Source organism: Equus caballus, chromosome 11, assembly GCF_041296265.1.
Source record: "Equus caballus isolate H_3958 breed thoroughbred chromosome 11, TB-T2T, whole genome shotgun sequence".
Lineage (NCBI taxonomy): Eukaryota > Metazoa > Chordata > Mammalia > Perissodactyla > Equidae > Equus > Equus caballus.
In genome coordinates, this window is record NC_091694.1 from 52,678,754 (window position 1) to 52,699,954 (window position 21,201).

General features: G+C 46.2%; 1 protein-coding gene across 7 annotated transcripts in view; it reads left to right on the forward strand.

The window, feature by feature from the left end:
• The window catches only part of GLP2R (glucagon like peptide 2 receptor), a 66,090-nt gene extending 46,655 nt beyond the window's left edge, over positions 1 to 19,435 (forward strand). For 3 of the 7 annotated variants that reach the window (XM_070226538.1, XM_070226541.1, XM_001503249.5), the window contains 4 exons: positions 566 to 654; positions 7,303 to 7,441; positions 15,624 to 15,665; positions 16,653 to 19,435. In XM_070226538.1, coding sequence (XP_070082639.1) covers positions 566 to 654; positions 7,303 to 7,441; positions 15,624 to 15,665; positions 16,653 to 16,988 — 606 coding nt within the window. In that variant the 3' untranslated portion in view covers positions 16,989 to 19,435. Of the gene's footprint in view, positions 1 to 565; positions 655 to 7,302; positions 7,442 to 15,623; positions 15,666 to 16,293; positions 16,573 to 16,652 lie in introns of those variants that run through there. The other 4 variants (XM_070226539.1, XM_070226540.1, XM_070226542.1 and 1 more) reach the window with 3 other exon arrangements.
• Positions 19,436 to 21,201: the final 1,766 nt, after the last annotated feature.

The following is a 21,201-nucleotide window of genomic DNA, read 5'->3' on the forward strand; positions in this document are numbered from 1 at the left end:
GAGCTCTTTACAGAAGGGAGGCAGTGTGGCATTCTGTTTAAGTGAAGGGCGGGTTGTAATCAGATAAATCTGGATTTAATTACCAGCTCAGTCACTTACCAGCTGTGCGACCTTGGAAATTGTTCTTGTCTCCTCTGTGCCCCTGTTTTCTCATTGTATCATGGCGTAAAAATAGTGTGGCTTCCTCAGGAGCTTATTGCGAGGATTAAATAAAATAATAATTGGAAAATTAGCCCAATGCTTGGCATGGAAAGTACTCAGTAAATGTTCGTTAATAACAATGCTGTAAATGTCCACCTGCCTTGCTCAGATGGCGTAGCGGCAGGCGTCCCTGAGGCAGAAGAAGAAACTAAATGAATTTTCCGGCTCCTTTCCAGGCTTTCAGTTGAGATGGCCCCAGGGGGAGTGCAGATGACTACGGGCACTTACTACCTGACCAGCTGACTGCCAAATTGCCCCGGTTCACAGGGACAAGGATCTAATGGCCAGGCCCAGGCTGACCTCAACATTCATAGCCATATGGAGTCCATCACTTACTTACCTATGTCTGCTTTTTTTTTTCAAGGTCAATTTCTTCATCTTCCTGAAAATTCTCAAACTTCTCATTTCTAAGCTCAAAGCCCATCAAATGTGCTTCAGAGACTATAAATACAGGTGAGTGATCTGAGGTTGGTACCCAATGGACCAAGCTTGTTCTGACCGCTCTGGCTCTTCTGGCTAATGTCCTAGGAAGGGAGAATGAGTTGCAGGAGTGTGTTTATCTCCTAAGACAAGGTATCAGGGAGAGTCCATCTGAAAGAGGGGTCATGGGATCAGGCAGGGCTTTTGCCAACGATGAAGACCTCTGGCCCCAAGAAAATGAAGTAAGTGGAGAGCAGTCAAGGGCTCACATGTTTCCCAGCAGGAAACTTAAAATGCTCCTAAGAATGAGTGGTTGATGGGGAAAGGAAAGAGTCATATGAAGGGAAGTTTGACAAGTACCTTCCTTCGGGAAGGATTTGAGGGAACAATAAAAGACATATTCACAACCCAGAAGAGAATATTTGGGTATTTCTGAGACCTAGAGAAATAAGACCACAAACTCTTGGAGTCCAAGGAAATATGTTCTTCACACAGTCACCCTTTCTTTGTGACTTGTCTTTGCTGTGTCCCACCTTCTGCTTTCCACGGTGACAGCAGTCCCAGTTCACAGGAAATCAGATCATAGGTATTTATTGAGCTCTGCTTTGCTGTAAATACAAATGAATGAATGAATGAATGAGAGATAAAGGGCGCCCTTTCTCCTTCCCCGTCAGTCATTCCTTACCTTCTATGGGACATGTGCTCACGGGAGGGAGAGTTTTAACCCAAAGGGGTAGCTCTAAGGATAAGGATTTCAGTCCACGTGGCAGGCAGGGTGGCGCTGTGCATGAGGATGGCTGTAGCTGCTTCTCACTCCCTCTGAGGCCAGAACAGGGCTGACCCAGGTATGCTGGGAAGGTAGTTTTCCCAGCAATCTGACAAACTTATAATGAATGCCCACAATGTGCCTGGCACTGTGCTTGGAACAAAAGGTGAATACGATGTGGACCCCGTCTGCGAGGAGCACACGTCCTAACCACCAAGGACTGGGATCTTGGTGTGGAATGCGAGTCAGGAGGGCCGACACTGGCCATGACCCCAGACTCGTGGACTGACCTCAGGCAAGTCGCTTGGCCTTCCTGGGCCTGCTTTCCGGAGTGTAAAATGGGAGACCACCAGACCCATCTCCTGCTTTTTATGAGGATTACATAGATACAGGTGTTCAATCTAATCAACGAAGTGAGTGGCATTTGCCCAAGATCCAGACTCCAAGTCTTATCTACTTAAAACCCCTCCTTCAGGAGGGACAGAAGGATAAACACACATGATTCACAGCTGGGCAAATATATACTGTCGTTGGTCCAAATATTTTGCAAAAACTCCTTGTCCTGGGGCACTTGGGCTGGCCTGGACCACACGGAGCCATGCCATCTTTCTTGGTGCCTGTGGTAGAGCTTCCAAGTAGCTGACAGTTTCTTTGGCCCTTTTCCCAGGTCTCAGCCTCTCTCCACACTCTCAGTGGGGTGGGGGGTGGGGGGGGGGGGCCAAGGCCAAGAGCAGAGCTGCTATAGTCTACCCTATGTGGGTCTATTCGGAGAGGGCATCTTCTCACTCACCAGGCACAGGGGAAACCTGGGCGCCCTGGAAACCAACAGAGGACAGCACTCCCAGGAGACAGAAATCCAAAGGCACCACTTTCCACATGGACTGAAAGCATAAACCCTGCTATTCTGTGCCCCAAAGCCCACCATGTACCACTGAGGTCTTCCCATGCTCCAGACCCACAGCAGACCCTACAGTGGCTTTCCATCCTGGCTGCTCCTAAGCATCTCCTGACAGCCAGCTAAAAGCACAGACTCATGTGCCCCTCCACCAGGTATTCTGACTCAGTAAGTCCAGGATAGAGCCCCACCATAGGGACTTCTTACAGTAGAGTTCCCCAGGAGATTTTGACACACAGCCAGAGTGGGGGACCACTAGATCAGATGTTCTAGTGAAATAAAGCATGGAATTTTCTGGTGGGGCCATGCAAACGCGTTTCTAAGCAGCCCTGAGATGACCTTTTTCAAGATCTCCTTTAAAGTTATCCAAGATGGTGGTTTGCAAACTTTTCTAATCATGCATCTCTATCAGTAAAGAAATTTTGAGCATGACCCTCGTCATACATACACATGGTCTATTGAGCTAATCTACATGTTATAAGATATACCAAAATACAGAAAATTATAAAGGATAGATAAAAATTAATATGCATAGAACTTCTATTATCTTCTCTTTCAATACCAAATGGATTGTCTTGCACAGTCCTGAAATGCACACACTTGACTGGGAGTCAATGATCTAGGGAAGCGTAAATCAAGATCCCAGGGAGACCCTCATGGCTGAGTAATAATTCAGGATGGCTATTTTGGGGGGACAAAGAATATCTCTGCCTGACATATACAATCTGTCTGGAAACTTCTTTTTCCTTTCCCCCACCCTTGTTTGAAGAAAAAGCTTGAAAAGAGGAACCTGGGTGCATGCCCACTCGGAGGCCTCCCAGGGTGAGTCACCTCACCTTGGTGAGTTTGCCATCACCTGGAGACTGTACTGGGGATCTCATCAGTGTTCCCGAGTGGCTGACACTTTAGAGGGCTGACCAATGCCAACTGAACTCACAAGAGACTAATATATAAACAAGACTAGACAGTTAGTCATTCTCAAAGTCTGTAGAAGGTGAGGGTGGGGTGGGGCGTTCCTTCCAGTGCCTGCCTCCTTGTAAAGTTGACACCAGAAGATCTAGACATCCAAAGCAGTCACCAGAATGCTGCCTGGTGATCACATCGTCAAAGTAGAGTGGTGGTTGTTGAAGGATTGCCGACAGCGGCCTGAGAAGCCACCACCGCCCAGCAGTACCACCTGCCTGGCAAGAGGGAGGGCTGCTCCCCGAGTTCCACAGATAGGGCTGGGTAACTGAGCACTTCCTGTTTCTTTGTGCTTTTTCCTGCCGTTTTGGTTGGCCATTTCTCTTTCTCCGCACAGAGTACAATACCATTGATTAGCTTATGCTTATTAATTAGCAAAAAGTCAAGGCCCTGTCTCTCAGGATGCTCCTGGGCCACCTTACTGTACACCTGGGCTGGGGAACTCTACAGCGTCAGTGAGCACGTTTGCCCGTTTTTCTCTCCAGGCTGTGCTAACTCCCTCGTTTCCAAGTTCCAGAAGTGCTGCTTCCCATCACCCCATTGGGTCATCAACACCCCAAACTCACACTGCCCGCTTCCACGTTGGAAGGTTCTCTTCTTCCATGACCCCTCTCCATGTCTGTTTTCCTTTGGAGCCATCTTCTAGGGCAAGGAGGAGGGGCCACGGGGCCCAGTGCGTTTTGTCCAAACCCTGGTAGGAACAGGCCTGCCTCCAACTCTCTCCAATTTTGAGAACTTTCAGAATGTAGCTCTCAAGATTTGGCCCCCCTCCAGAGGTATATTTTAGGAAAGTTTTATTAAACACAGTCAGGCCTTGCCAAAGAGGCAAGTTGCTAGGAGCTGGAGAACCTTCTGTAGTCCCAGCCCTCGTCCCTGGGCTTCCACCATTCAAGCAGAGGAAATGTAACTGGCCCATCTGTCTGGCCTGGAAAGGGGAAACTGAGCCAACCCTGGAGGGAGAGTAGCACCCTTGGGACACGGATCCTCAGCATGGTCCACACTCTCGATTCCTTGTGGTTCCCAGCGTGGAGGCGGTTCACTTCCCCTGGACAAATGGTCTTAACTCCCTATGTGATGCGTGGGGCAGAGCCCTTAATGAATTTATAAAGGAGGATCATTTCTTAACATGCTAAACCCCAGAGCCCTTTCTGAAAGGACTCTCTGGTGGGCAACCAAGGATGACAAATGCCACAAATGGAAGTAAAAATGATCAAGTCATTGAGGCTGGAAGCAACCTGAGGGCAGGGACGACCTCTTTAAAAATAGGGATAGGTAAATTTTATTGATCATTCATCAGATAGTAGATACCATTTATTCTGAGGGTTTGCCATGTGTTATTTATTCCTTAGAACAACACTGTCAAGTATTGTTATTAATCTTATTTTTTATTATTATTTTAATATTTAAATTATATCATTATTATTATTATAATCCTCATTTTTACAGATTAAATAACTTGCCTAAGACCATATCACTAATAATTGGCGGTCCTGGGATTGAACGCAGGCCCCAGGGACTGACGCTCTACCGCATTTGGCCCCAGCTCCTGCTCTCCCACTGTACTCGCTTGTGTGCCCAGAGCTGATGCTCAATAAATGTCTGGGTAATAGCTAAATGACTGCAATAAAGTAAACCATTTAAATAAACAAATGATTATAGATGAAAAATAAGCATAAACACAGTTCATAAGAGTAAACTGCTATAGATATCGATGGATTTTCATTTGAACAGGGACGCAAATAGTACTCAGACTAAGGAGAAGCTGGAATGAGGTGAGGAGTGGGAAATCCCTTCTGACGTCCATCCAGAGAGTTGGTAGTTACTAAAATGGCCCAAAACTTCATAAAAAGATGGTCATTCTTTAAAAATTATCCCATACTAAATGTGGGATCCTGGACTGGCTCTTGGAATGTGAAAAGGATGTTAGTGAAAAAAACTGGTGGATCCTGATTTCGTCACATACCAACGTTGATTTCTTAGTTTTGACAAATGTCTCACAGTTATATAAAGTTTTAACATTAGGGGAAACTGAGTGAAGGATATGTGGGAACTCTCTGGCTTGTCTTTGCTACTTTTCTATAGATCTAAAATTATTCCAAAATAAAGAGTTTATTTGAAAAACACAATGCCATAGCATGGCACCAATAATAAGTTGATGGTAAGACACAGGACTGCAGGTAAGAATGTAAATGTGTGTCGTTAAAACCCAGGTAACCCAGAGCAAGGGTCGCAAACTCAAACCTGGCAAGGGCCAAGCAAGTAACAGGGGTGAGTAGGGTGGGCTGGCTGGGGCTGGAGGGCACACGTTCCCTCTGCAGAGACGGCTACCGTCAGGCTGTGGCCAACAATTGCCAAGCAGGAATTTGAGCCAGTGCTGCCAGATCATCCCATTTTTCAAAAGAAGCTAGAAATCTGGACATCTTTGCTCAAAAACTCCTTGTTGTTTAAAGATGGCTCCAGGAACAAAAATTACTCCCCAGCATAAGCAAACACTGTGAGCAGGACAAGTGCAACTGTGGTTGCCACTTTGCAACCTCTGAACCAGAGGGTTTTCAAAACACTCTTGGAAATTAAAAAAAAAAACCCTCTTGAAATAGTGTCTCCTTGGGAGCACCTTCGCTGAGACTGCTGCATGGGTGGGTGTGGGGTGGGAGCAGACGTGAGCTCAGCTGGCGGGAACCACATCAGCGGGGCCGCGCCTCATTCTCCTCCCTGCTCCGCCTCCCCTTGGTGGTCAAGGCCCTGGGACACAGAGCCCATGTGCCCCGGTGAAGCCCCTCCACGGTGACTCCTGCTTGCCTCTTACTGACTTTAGGTCCTTTTAGGGCACAAAGGTGGGGTTTCTTGTTTCCTGGATAACACTGTGTTTGAATGGCTCTCGCAGACACAAGCTTCATAATAAGACCTTTCTCTTAGATAGAGTTAAACCTTCTTGAAGAAACGCCCGTGAGCTGCTGATGACCCTCCATGCTTCTACATCTCTAACTCCATGGGGTTTGGGGGAGAAAACTTCTCCTAGTCTGGCCCTTTAAGACAAATGATCTGGGCTAAAAAATCATTACAATTAAGCTCTTTTTTCCAATGTGTATAAGACAGTAGCTTTGTTTGTACCCTAAATATGAGTCACCTTTGCTAATGTAGTTAGTTTTAAATCAAGGAGCAGCTCAATAGTAAAAAGCAGTCATTCCCAAATGTGGCTGCTTATCAGAATCCCATGGGCGGGGGTCTTTCCTTAAAAATTCACATTCCCAGGACTCAACCTGCAGAGGTTTCAATTCAGGGGGTTGATAATGGGGCCCAGGAATTATATGTGTATATATATACACATATGATTTTTTTAAAAGCTCCGTAAGGAATTCTAGTTGTCAGCCACATTTGGGAACCACCGGTATGCAGTATGGAATGTTCGGGCCCCATCTGCGCACTTTGCACGTGGGTGGTACAAAGGAATGTTTGTCCTTTTTGTGTAGAGTGTATACAACAGCGAGTTCCCACACAGATTTTTTTATGAGGAGGATCAGTTTCTCATTTCCTGCAGCGCTTGCTGTCATTAGGGTTGAGGGACAGCCTGGGGCTGATGGTGAAGCACTGGACGGAGTGTGAGGTCCGAAGCCCCACTTCCAGGCCTGGATTCACCACTTGGTGGCTGTGTGGCCCCGAGCAAGTCATTTTCTTTCCCTTCTCAGGCTCAGTAAAACACTGGCATTGAAAGTCTTGAATAGAGAAAGAGATAGAGGCACCTGCTGGCCAGATAATAGGAAACTTGTCAAATCTGGTAGGGATGTGGTGTCCCAGGGTGACAGCCACATGCATGGAAATCTACCCACCGGACAAAATGTTAATATCTGTAAGTATATCGTAATCTATATGGGAGAATTCGTTCATTCATTCATTCTGTTCCTGTTTTCTGAGCATCTGCCATGAGTCAGGTGCAAGGATGCATCCGTGAAAAAGACCACATTGGCCCTTAAGGCGTTCAATGTCCAGCCAAGGAGACAAACTGGCAAATCAACTGTTTATCACCCTCATAACAGTGATTTGGTTGTGTCATTCGCAGATTGGCAAAATCAACGCTGGTCCTCATTCCTTTACTGGGTGTTCACGAGATTCTCTTCACCTTTGTCACTGATGATCAAGTTGAAGGATTTTCGAAACTTATCCGACTCTTCATCCAGTTGACTCTGAGCTCCTTCCATGTAAGTAGGCACCTGAAGCAGGATGCCTTGGCTTTGACGAAAACAAAATGCCCTTGATGCAAACATGCTCAGAATTGAGAGAGGCCGCAGATGGGAATAGAGTTCTATTATGAGCAGGCTTCACCAGGGAGGGGCTTTGGCATTAGAAGGGTGTGTGAACAGAAGTGTTGCCTGGATCCTGCCAACATGGCTCAGTGACTAAGAAGGGAAAAGTGGTCTGTCTCCTGGGCTGTAATAGTTGGTGTGACTCACGATCAGAATTAGCTGTGAGTGTCAACATGAAGCCTTTTATTAAGTGCCTGTTTTCACTGGGTTCTCTGCAGAGCGTTGCGCAAAATGAACACTGCCTATGCTTTAGGTGGTGTCCTCAGAACACAACACAACTTGGGCAGGGGCCAGTGAGTCAAGACCAGGAGGCTCTTGAACCCTGACAGATGTGTGGGGGCTGAAACTAGAACCAGGAGGCCAGCTGTGGTTAACATACCTGAGTATTTTGGTTATTCGTTGCTTAAGTTATTATCCATTACTCAGTAACTTAAAAGGACAATAATTTTTATTATTTCTCACAATTCTGGGGGTCAGGAATCCAGGTAGGACAGTAGGGATGGCTCACCTCTGCTCCAAGTGGTGCCTGCTGGGCTCAAACTTCCAAGATGGCTTCCCCACTGACATGTCGGATGCCTAAGCTGGGAAGGCTCAAATGAGTGGGGCCGGTTGGAGTGGCTTTATTTGGGTCAAATTTCTGGGACTTCATTTCTCAGTGTCGACTATGTTTATCAGTTCCATACAGTCTTAGGGCCTCTTACTTGCTGCATGTTCTCTTCTCATGGTTTCTCTAGCAGCGTAGCCGAACTTCTTACATGGCAGTTCAGGGCTCCCAAGAGCACAAAAGCAGGAGCTGCCAAAGCCTCTAAATGCTTGGGCCTGGAACTCACACAGTGATACTTCTGCTGCATTCTACTATTTAATGCAAGTCACAGACCCAGCCTTGATTGAAGTGGAGGGGACTGCACAGAGGTGTGAATACTGGGAGGCATGGCTCATTAGCAAAAGCCACTAATGCAAAAGACTACCACAAACAGTGTGGACACACCAAAGGCCCTATACAGTAGTGATCTTGGAACTAATAATCTTAAGAGTCTAGCATAGGGGCAGAACTTCTGGAATGGAGGAGAGAGGACCTGGGAAAATGCTCTCCCTGAAAAGCAACAGTTAAATCGGACAAAATTGTCAATAGCAACCATTTGAGGACCCTGAAAATCAACCAAAGGCCTACAAAAGATTGAGAAGAGTTTATTCGAGAAAAGTCACTGAACTTGAGTAAGAACAGTGGGAGCCTGTGTTATTTTTGTGTGGAGTCGCTCTGGTCCTCCAACTCCTTCTCCATCAGTGGGGCAATTCTAGGGAAAACCAGCAGCTTCACTGCAGAAGGAGGCTGACTTGATAGAGATCAGAGAGGAGAAAAGGCCCACATCTCTGGGCATTGTCAGAGATAGTAGTGATCTTAGTGGCAGAGGAACAAGGAAAGACAGTGTCACAGTCTGTGGTTGTGATCCTAGTTGGGGCAAGAAACAGATGGTGAGCTAGCCAGAAACTCAACAGGGAGATCTGAGGAAGGAGACAGCTATCATGGGCCTCAACAAGCCCCCACATATCTCTCTGGGGGACTGGAAGGTTGTGCACACGTGCAAGGTTGTGTATACACTCAGGAGAAACCAAAGAAGATATCCACATGTCCCTGGCTGAACATGAGTTCCTGGACATGAACAGAGGAGACGTGAGAGGTAGAAAGTAAAAGCCAGGGAAGCCCTATAAACTGCCTGAACTTGGAGCATGTTCCCCAAGCCACGCACAGATCCATTGGCAAAGGGTGTGGAAGCCTTACTGGCTCAAGATGTTTGAGCACAACTTCTGACCAATCACTGGCTATTATTAAGCTTTTATAGATGGAGGCAGGAGATGAGACTTAAACACAAACACCAACATTTTAAAAATGAGCACAGACATCAGCAGCTGTCCACCACAGGAGAGAGAGTCCATAGAACAAGTAGCTCCAACAAGTTATTAAAAAAACAAACAACAGCAGCCATCCGGGGGGGGGGGGGGACGGGGGGGGGGATGGGAGAATAGGAGTCAGAATCCTGAGTTGCTACAATATATTATTTAAAACTTCCAGTTTTGAACAAAAACTTACAAGATGTGCAAAGAAACAGGAAAGTGTGACCCATACTCAGGAAAAAAAGGAAATCAATAGAAAATCTCTGAGGGGTCCAGATGTTAGACTTAGCAGACAAAGACTTCAAAGAAGTTATAAACATGTTCAAAGGATTAAAGAAAAGGATGCTTAAAGGATTAAAGAAAGTCATGCTTAAAGAATTAAAGTATGATGGCAATGACTCATCAGTTAGAGAATATCAATACCAAGAAATTATAAAATAAGAAACAATTTGACAAATGCCAGAGTTGAAAAGCACAATGACTGAAATGAAAATTTCACCAGAGAGGCTCAGTATAGATTAAGGTGGCAGAAGAAAGAGTTAATGAACTTGCAGATAGGTCAACTGAAATTATTCAGTCTGAGAAACACAAAAAAAAGAATTTAGAAAAATGACAGAGCCTTAGAGACCTGTGGAATGCCATCAAGCAGACCAATGTACACACATGGGACTCCCGGAAGGAGGACAGAGATAGAAAGGGGTAGAAAAATCATTTTGAGAAATAATGGTTGAAAACTTCCCAAATTTGATGGGAAACATTAATCTATGCAACTAGGATGCTCAATGAACCCCAAATGGAATAAAACAAAGAGATTCTCCATTAGAAACATTACAGTTAAACTGTTGAAGGTCAAAAACAAAGAGAAAATCTTGAAAATAACAAGATTTATGTACAGAGGCTAACAGTACAGTTAACATTTGACTATAACCAGAAACAGTGAAGGCCATAAAGCAATGGTATGACATAATCAAAATGCTGAAAGAAAAAATAATTCAATCAAGAATTTTATAGCCAGCAAAACTAGGTTTCAAGATGCAGGTAAAATAAAAATTTTCTCAGATAAACAAAGACTGAGAAAATTCATTGTTAGCAAACCCTGCTTACAAGAAATATCAAAGGAAGTCCTCCAGGCTGGAAGGAAGTGACAACAGGTAGTAACTCAAATCCACATGAAGAAATAAAATGCATTAAAAATAGTAAGCCCATAGGGAAATATGAAAGTCTATAAATATGTGTATTTTCTCTTTTCTTCTTTTCACTGATTTTAAAGACATAAGGTTGTATAAAATGACCATTATAAACTGTACTATTACTGTAAATTGTGTTATATAAAGATCTCATATATTATGACAATAATAGCCTAAAGAGGAAGGAGAAAATGGAGCTATATTGGAGGAAAGTTTCTATATTTTGCCAGAATTGTTAGCATTAATATGAAATAGATTGTGCTAAGTTAAGATGCATGTTGTAATCCCTGGTACAAACACTAAGAAAATAACTCAAAAAATATAGGTAGAATACCTGCAGAGGAATTAAAATGGTACACTAGAAAACACCTGTTTACCCCAGAACACTTTCAATCTCATTGAAATCTACATTATCACTGTGAGGGAGAAATTATTAAACCATTTTAAAGATGAAAGTTCTGAGGCTCAGAGAAGGACGTGAACATGCTAACACGTGGCAGAGGTGAGATTTGTATGTGGAGGTTAAGCCCTTGCTGGAAACCACTATGCCGCAGTGCCTCTCAGGTGCCCCGTGAGGGTCAGAACTAGGAGACCCTGAGTTCCCTCTATCAGAGTCTTAAAGCCACTGCCGCCAGACAGGGTGAGGTGCTACGATTCCCTGGAGAGAGTGGAGGGAACGTGGTGCCCACTGCAGACTCACCGAAGGCCAAGGAGACAGAGCCCGGGGTGCTGGGCCGTTGGACAGCAGCTCCTTTTCCCTTCTTAGAGCTGAATTGCATGTGGCTTTGAACTGAGATAGAGGACCCATTGGTAACTTTTTTCATTATGAAACCACGTTTAATTTATTTCTATCTTTTGGGGGATTTCAAAGGCTAAGCTTTAGCAAATTGGGTTTCCTGTGTTGTTTGGTCTTAATCTTCTTTAAAAGGTAACCCCAAACTAGAAAAACAACAACAAAAAGCTTCACCTGCTATGTCAGTGATATTTGGTGGCCTTTTTCCCTCTGAGGGCTCGACCAGTCATGTGAACCCTGATCTCACACAGCTGAGGACAGACGAAGACCAGATGCTCATGTGGGGCCTATGTGGGACAGATTTCTGGGAAAGCCTCCTAGTCTATCTGACTCCTCTGGCAAGGGAGCACGTTTTGGTCCATCTATCGCTGTGTAACAAAATACCCCAAAACTTCAAGGCTTAAAGCAGTAACCATGTTCTCATTTTTAATGATTCCGTGAGCTGGGCTATCTGGACTCAGAAGGGTGATCCTTTTGATACATGTAATTTTTGAATGGGGGGTGCAAACATCTGAAGGCTCAACTGGGCTGGAACATCTAAGAAAGCTCATTCACATGGCTAGACATTGGCGTGGGCTGTTGGCTGGGTGCTCAGCTGAGGCTATCAATTTACAGAGCCTCAGTTCTTCTCCATGTGGCCTCTCCATATATCTTGGGCATCTCACAGCATGGCAGCTGGACTCTTCGAGCATCCAAAGAGCAAATATTCTAAGAGGAAAGAAGTAGAAAGTCCCAGAATGTCGCTTCTAACACATTGTACTGGTAGGAGTCACAGGGTCATCCCAGATTGAAGGGAAGGGAAAATAAGGTCCACTTCTTGATGTGAGGAGTAGCATATGCCCATTGAGGGAGGGGCAGGGAGGGGAATCCTTGGGACCATCTCTGGAGACTAGCTACCACACTGGATCATTTGGTCCTGCAGCCAGCTAGAGTTCTGCTCACCACTGTGCACCACTGAGGAACGCGAGGAATCAGAGTGTCTCTGCAGAATGAGCTAGAAAACACACTTAGAGGGCTTGTGCATAGGCAGAAGCCTCCCAGCTTCTGAATACCCCTCCATCCCGCCAGGCAGAGGTGAGAGCCAGAGTGGGCAGATGTGTGGGTGCACATTCGATGGGTCATATCTTAGTGAGTCAGTAGGAGTTGGCATTGGACCTGCCAGCTCCTTTCTCTGCTGCTTTGGAGGGTCCTTCACTCTTCCAAGGGCTGATTGCTTAGAAAGGTTCCCCAGTCTCCTGCTCTCGAGGGATCTTTGGAGAGACTGCCAAGTGGTGGTGACATATGAAATGAGAGTCATATGTTCTGTGGGACCGCTCCTTTCACACTTGCTTTACCTAGAATGAGAGTTAACCAGATTCCAGGATGTTCCTAAAACAGTGAATCAAGAACCCAAAGAACTGAAAGACATGTTTATCATGTAGAATCCTATTTTAGCCAACTCATTCGTGAGAATGCCAGCACACTGAAAGCCACCCCTTCTAATGTCGTAAGCCTGGAGGCAGCTGTGACCTGCCCTGCCAACCGTACAGGGCAGCTGTGAGCCTCCAATGAGATTGCATGTATGAAAATGATAAACTGGTACCACCATGCCCCCATTTGGGAGCCATGGCCAGGGAATAAAGGGTGTGTAAGAGAAGGAAACTCCCACACTGGTGGGCAGAATGCAAACATGTGACTGATGTCGTGACAGCCAGCATGGAGATTTCTGGCTTCCATAAGGAAGAGCATAAAAATCTTTCCCCTGGGCAACATTTTATAATCCCTCTTCAATTTCAGCTCCTTTCACAGTACCCAACCTTCCTTATTAGCAACAGGGGGTAGAGAAATGTTATCAAGGGAGATGGGAGAGTCAGCCTGCACTGTGACCTTCACTCTTTAGTTGGAAATGTGTCCTTCCCTTGTGAGTCCTGGCATTTTATGAGATTCTTCCCATAAACGCTCAAGTACCTGGGTCCTGCACACATACCCAGCTCCAGCATCGGGCACACAGCCCAAGTCCCACAGACCCTCTCATACGGGGAAAGCCAGGCTTGCAGTTTATGACAGTTGGCTATCTAACAAATCAAGAAGCAGAGTCTGGAAAGACAATGGAAACAAATATTAACTAAAGCATCTTTGATTCCCAACCTCTGGCAGGTAAGCAGCAAATCCAGAAAATTTTTCCAACAACATCAAGAGATCATCCCTTCACCAAAACTTGCCCGACATAGATGCTTTGTAAATGGAAGTGCCGTATAAGGGTGGCCTATTGTTTTCATTGTGATCCTCGTGTCCACAATTCTAAAAAACTAGGAAGAGAACAGAAAGGAAACTGTCCTGTCATATTTTAGAAATGGTCCGATAAGGTACAAGGCAAGACTCTTAGTTGTAAGTGACAGAAACCCAACTCATTCCTTCATTCACTCATTCACTTATTCATTCGACAAATATTTTTGAGCTCCTGATGTGCAGGCATTTATTCCAGGTGTTGGGGATCTGGCAGCGAAAAGACTAGATAAAGGTATTAGTCTTGTTGGGGGCAGGGGGAGGGGAAGGACGTAATAACCAACTTGACAAATAAATAACAATATAATTCCGGTGTTGCGAAGAAATAAAATAGAGATCTGTGATCGTGACTGGAGTGGCACCCAAAATTGAGTGGCTGGGAAAGACTTCTCTTTTAGGTGATATTTGGGCTAGAATCTGAATTTTGAGAAGTCAGATAGAGATTTGAGGGAAGAATGGTCCAGAAAACACAAAGTGTGAAGGGACCTGAGGAAGAAATGAGCTGGGGTAGCCAGTCTGCAACATGGCGCCCCATGATCTTCACCTCCTGGTCTTCACGGCCTTGTGCCATCCCCTCTCACACTGACTAGGGTTGACCTGTGTGACCATTAAGGTATTGTGGACATGAAGGTGTGTAACTTTTGAAGCTAGGTCATAAAAGGGTTTGCGGCTACCACCTTGCTCCCTTGGATCACCCCCTGGGGGAAGCCAGCTGCCATGTCATAAGGACACTCAAGCAGCTCTATGGAGGGAGTCTGAGGCCTCCTACCAACTTGCCAGGCATGTGAGCCTTCTTGGAAGCAAGTCAAGTCTTCAGCCAACATCCTGACTACAACCTGAAGAATGACCTTGAGCCAGAGTATCTAGCTAAGCCACTGCCAGATTCTTGGCCCATTGAAAGTGTGTGAGATGATAAATCTTTACTGTTTTGATCCACTAAGTTGTATAGCAACAGATAACTAGTACGTTAGCTGAGATGCTGGAGGAAGCCAACAGACCCACGTGGCTGAAATATAGTGGCTGAAGGGAAGCATGGTACAAGATGAAGTCAGTGACATAGACACAGAGCCCACATCACCTTAGCCCTTCTGTGGCTAGATTTTATTTTATTCTAAGTGTGATGAGAAACCACTGGTGTGAGATGATCTATCTTTTCAAAAAAGACAAGAGAAAGTGGTGTTTACTATCTCACATAAATGAAAATTTCAGGATCAGGCATAGCTGGGTCCAAGCACTCAAACAACGTCATCAGAAATCTGTCTCTTACCATCTCTAGCCTCTGCCTTCTCTCTGCTGGCTTCATCCTCAGATAGGCTCTCTCCACATAGCTGGGAAGATGCCCATGAGTATCTCCAGGCTTCTTTGAGTATACAGCTGGCAAACGTGGGGAAGAGAATGCAGCCCTCTCTTTTTTTCCCAGTGGAAAGACCTCAGATTGGCCCTGCTTAGATCACGTGCCCTCTTGGGCTGATTATTGCAGTGATGGCCATCGTAGAACACAGGGACCACATGATTGACAGCCCTGCCAGAAGCCCAGGGAGTAGGGGAGGGTCAGTTTCCAAAAGGAAAGGATGCAAGTGAGGCAAAAAAAAATAGCCAGTGCCCACTGTGGACAAGTAGAAATGGGACAGTGGCCTTGTACAGTATTTGTATAATTGAATGAATCACGCGAGGTCTTTGGCATTTAATCATCATTGACCTTGAGCACATAAGCAAACACTTAGGCTGATATGGCTTGTGGGTGGCAAAGTAAGAAGAGACTCCATGGAAGTCCAAGTTAACGTAACCAGTGTGACTAACCCTAGTTAGTGCAAGCAGTGTAGATGCCAGCCTCTTCTGGGTCCACTAAGGCGAGGGGTGGCCTTTGGACTTTCCACGTAACTTTCAGAGACATCTTCTACCGAGTCAAACTTCATGCCACCTCTTCCTTTCATTCCAGGGACTACTTGTGGCCTTGCAGTATTGCTTTGCCAATGGAGAGGTACGTTTTCGATGCTGCCGTGCTAGCTTCCTGTGAGGCTGGGTGGCATCTTACTGTCCCCTGAGGTCTCTATTTATGTGATGGAGCTATGGGGGAATGGGCAGTGACCAGCATGTGTTGGGACAAATTTGTCCTATGAGCATCCAGTGGAGACAGCTCAGATGAATAGGAAAAGGTGTTGAGATGAAGCTCAGAACCCAACCGTGGCCCCGTTGGAGACGTGCTGGGAGTATTAAAGTGTGATAGAGGGAACAAGCTTGAACTTTGGAGACCAAAATTCTGGATTCAAGCCATGACTCACCCACTTAGGAGCTCTGAGTTCGTCAGGTCGCTGTCCTCGTTGAGCCTCAGTTTCCTCATCTGTAAAATGGGAATTATAACAGTCCCTACCCTATAGTTGCCCTGGGCATGCTGAGCTCATGGTAAAGGCCCGATACCTGGTAACTATGATTATTCTTATTATTACTATTATTGCTTAGCTCCAACCAGCTCTCTGCTCCCTGGGAAAGAGGCTTGAGAGGGGGAGGGGCGGAGGCCAGAACAGTGTTCTCCTGACGTGAGGAGTTGGAATTCCCAGCGCCCTGTCCCCTCCCAGGTTGACGTATCTATTTCTGTCTCCTCTCACTAGAATGTAAGCCTCTTGACAGCAAAACTCTCCTCCGTCTTGCTCACCGCTGCTGCTTCTGTGTCTGCACCTGCGGGTTCCTTTTCCATCAGCAGGTCTCAAATGCCACCTCGACACAGTCCTTTCCTGAACTCCATATGTCAAATTTGTGTCTCCTTACCCCACTGTCCTGCTTAACGGCCTCTCGGTGTCACGACCACCTGCTCCGCTCACATGTATTTGTGTGCTTCTCTTTGCCTCCTCCAGTTAGGAGGTAAGTTTCCCAAGGGTGGTGCAGAGTAGCCACTCCATAAATATTTGCCAAGTGGACTCACGACTAAATGACTCCAAGATGGTAACCTCGTCCTCTTCTCACCTGGCAGGTGAAGGCCGAGCTGCGGAAGCACTGGGTCCGCTTCTTGCTAGCCCGCCACTCAGGCTGCAGAGCCTGGGTCCTAGAGAAGAATTTTCGATTCCTGGGGAAATGCCCCAAGAAGCTCTCCGAGGGAGACAGCGCCGGGACGCTGCGGAAGCTGCGACCCTCGCCCGGCAGTGGGCAGCTCCTGCACCTGGCCATGCAGGGCCTGGGGGAGCTGGGCGGCCGGCCGCAGCGGGGTCACGCAGGCTGGCCCCGGGGCAGCAGCCTGTCGGAAAGCAGTGAGGGAGACTTCACCCTGGCCCACACCATGGAGGAGATTCTGGAAGAGAGCGAGATCTAGGCAGAAGGCCCACCTCTCTGGCTCCGCTCACCAGGGCCTCCTGAGAGGGGCGAGCCGGGAGGAGGCCACGCCGGAAGGATGTTGCGGGATGCAGTCATTACTCTTCCCATGCACCATGCGCACTTTGATGTGAGGTCTGTCTCAAGGTTTTTCATGCTCTGTTAGAAAGAGGCTGAGTAAACATTCACTGCTTTTCTGCCTTTGTCATCCTAATAGCCCTACCAGTGTGTTTTCCAGAATGACCTCTGGGGCTGGCCCTAAATTCAAGTGAATGGAGCCCTTGTGGTACAGAGAGATGTCTGCTATGAAATAGAGGCCAGCCAGTGTCTCTTCCTTTACCGCTTATGGTACAAGGTAGTTCTATCTGAGGTCGGGTTTAGAGCGTAAAAGGACCACTTGGGAAGTGTTTCAAATGCAGAGTCCAGCTCATGGCAGAGACTCTAAGAGAGTGAGTCTGGGATGATGGCCAGTGATGGGAATTGTGTAACTGGCATCCCAGGTAATTCTGATTCAAGTCCACGCTTTGAAAACACTGGGCGGGGTGTGAGGGAGCTAGAAGCCCCCCTGAGCCAGCCCATGGCAGCCTGAAGCCAGAGGTGTCCTGCCTTCAGCAGTTCGGCTGTGACACACGCCCTCCTCAGACGGTGTGGAGCTGCACACCACCCACCAGAGCACCACTCCTTTCCTTCTCCCCTCCTCCTCTCTTGTCGAGTCTCTCCTCCCTTTCTCCAACTCAGTTCTTCGTCCATGGTCACTGGAAGTTCTGTTTGATCCCTAACACCCAGCCTTCCTCTAAGGGTTGGCCCAGCTCCCAGGGCCCTCCGAAAGTGCCATTGGTCGTTTCCTCTCCTTTCTGGCTCCACCTGCCTGTCTGAGCTGGGCTTCTTCAAGCCTTATTTGCCCTACCGTTCTCCACCACTTTTGGTTTGCCGTTGACACATTGATGGCTGGACCTCCCACTCCGGGAGGTTTGCCCACTGCTCTCCCCGATCTGAGGCCCCGCTGATGGGAACTGCACTCCTCATGTGAAAAGGGATGCTGAAAGCTGGAGGGGGCCCAGGCAAAATGATAGGACCATGGCTGATCTGGACACGCTGAGGGGGACGCTGGGAGGGCCAGGCCTGTGGGACCCGTGCTGCCAATGGGGTGTCAGAGTTGTGCTCCAGACCCTAAATGGAGGGAGCTTCTGGAGGCTGAGGGGGCCCAGGCAACTAGGGTCAGGCTCAGTGATTGGAACTATCCAGCAAGAGGCTGAAGGAAGATCAAGGGAGGAACTTTCTACAGAAACAGAGTGTCAAGGCCCAGGAGCGTCACTTTTATTGTGTGTAAAATGTATGTGTACATGGGTGGGGCACGTAGCTATGGGACTAAACATCGCCTTATATTAGGGGGAAGGGCAATTTGATACTTAATAAGTAAGGTTGCCATATTTAGCAATTAAAAATACATAAATGCTTTGTTAAATTTGAATTTCAGGTAAATGAATAATCTCATACCATGGGATATACTTTGTCTGACATTCAAATTTAATTGCACATCCCGTATTTACCTGGCAACTCCATTGTCTAGGATACTTTGCAGCAGGGCAGGGACTAGGGTGAGGCAAGTGAGGGGCTCAGTTCAGATGCAAAATTTGAGAGTACTAAAAGAACCTCAATTGTCAAGATAAGTAATATTTTAAGGCAATATTTTAAAAAATCAAATCTGCAAACTACAGCCATTTATTAAAAAAAAAAAAACGTTTATTGGAACCAGGGCTGGAAGGAGGGTGAGACCAGTGAGGCCAGCTCAGGAGAATGCAGGGTCTGATCCTGGCTTTATTTAAAATTTTGATATTTCGCTCGTCATGGACTTTTTTAACATTAATTTTTATTTTTAAATGATTGCATCAAAATATTATTTCTCTTGATTACTGAGTTTTTTGGGCCCTCCTTAAATTTTGCACCCGAGGTGAGTGCCCGTCTTGCCCTCGCCCTAGTCCCGCTCTGCTTTGCAAAAGGGGAGCCTGAACTGAAGGCATTAGGCATGTGCGTAATGAAGCGAAGCTTTATTTTTTGGCGTCCAGATTATCCATGGTTCAATCATTAAAATATACGCCCTTCCAACTCTCCTTTCTGCAAACATCCCTGCCGTTTCTCATCAGCCTATTAGCTCCCAGAAAGCTGGGGCCATGTCACATCCCCAGCTTGCACCCAGCACAGCCGGTTCAGAGCAGGTGCTCAGTCAGTACGCATCATCGAACGAGACAAAACAGAACTGTCTCGGGAGCATCGGACGCTGTCCGGGGTCAGTTACCCAGGACTCGGCCACTAATAGGAGAAGGAACTTCTTTTTTTATGAGTTTGTAAATATGTCCCCATCGCACCCCCCGCCTCACTCCACAAATGGGGTGGCACACGTGGGCTGCTTGCTTTTGTCTTGCTGATTAAATAAGTTTATTTAGTGTGGTTTGTGTTCGGTCGATTCTTTTACATTTGTTTCTCCCTGGGGCTGGAGGTCTCTCACACCCCTGGGGAGTCTGGGGCACTGTTCTGGCCTGGCCAGAAGAGGGAAAAAGCGCTGCGGCATCAAGCCCAGGGACCCAGGTGGTCCATTGTCTCAGGGACCAAGAGGAGTGGGCAGAGGGGTAGGGGGTCAGAAGTAGAGGTCAGAGGTCAAAAGGGCGGAAGGCAAGCAACTCCCTCTTCTAGACCACCCTCGAGATCACTCACTTTGCTCGTTGCCTGGAAGGTCCCCCCTAGTGGGTCTCAATCTCAGCATTACAGTCACCTGGGAGACTTTCTAGAAGCATTGCTGTCTGGGCCCAGCCCCAGAGACTCCGACTGAATTGATCTGAATGGGTCTGGACATTGGTATTTTTAGAAATTCCTGATTTTTAACATTGTATTAAAATACACAAAACATAAAATTTACCATTTTAACCGTTTTTAAGTGCACAGTTCTGTGAGGTTAAGCACATTCACATCGCTGTGCAACCAGCACCACCATCATCTCCAGAACCTTTTCATCCTCCCAAACTGACACTCTCTCCCCATTACTGTTAATAACTCCCCACCCCCTCCCCCCAGCCCCTGGCGACCACCACTCTACCTTCTGTCTCTGTGAATGTGGCCAATCTAGGTACCTCATCTAAGTGGAATCACATGGTATTTGTCCTTTGTGACTGGCTTATTTCACTGCATAACGTCTTCAAGGTTCATCCATGTCATGGCATGTGTCAGAATCACCTTCCTTTTTGTGGGAGAATAACATTCCATTGTATGTATGCACTACATTTTTTTTATCCTTTCATCTATTGGTGGACACTTGTGTTGCTTCTACATTCTAGCTACTGTGAACAATGTGTCTACGAACATGCGTGTTCAAACACCTGTTTGAGCGCCTGTTTTCAATTCTTGGAGGTATATACCTAAGAGTGGAATTGCTGGATCATATTGTAATTCTGCTTAACATTTTGAGGAACCACCAAACTGTTTCCCACGGCAACTGCCTGATTTTATATTCCTAACAGTAATGCACAAGGGTTCCTATTTATTCGCATCCTTGCCATTTTTTTGATAATCGCCATTCTTATGGATGTGAAGTGGTAGCTCAGTGTGGTTTTGATTTGAATTTGCCTAATGGCTAAAGATATTGAGCATCTTTTCCTATGCTTATTGACCATTTATGTATCTTCTTTGGAGAAATGTCTGTTCAAGCCCTTTGCCCATTTTTCAGTCAGGTCGTTTTTTTGTTGTTGAGTTGTAGGTGTTCTTTATATATTGTGGATATTAAGCCCTTATAAGATATATAATTTGCAAATATTTTCTCCTATTCTGTGGGCTGTGTTTTCACTCTCTTGATAGTGTCCCTTGATGTACAAAAGTTTTTAATTTTGATGAAGTCAAATTTATCTTTTTTTTTTAAGAATTCTTTTTTTTTTTTTTTAAAGATTGGCACCTAGGCTAACAACTGTTGCCAATCTTCCTTTTTTTTTTTCTTTTTAAGGATTGGCACCTGGCCTAACAACTGTTGCCAATCTTCCTTTTTTTTTTTTCTTTTTAAGGATTGGCACCTGGCCTAACAACTGTTGCCGATCTTTATTTTTTTTTCTGCTTTATTTCCCAAACCCCCCTGGTACATAGTTGCATATCTTAGATGCAGGTCTCTCTAGTTGTGGGATGTGGGACGCCGCCTCAACGTGGCCTGACGAGTGGTGCCATGTCCGCGCCCA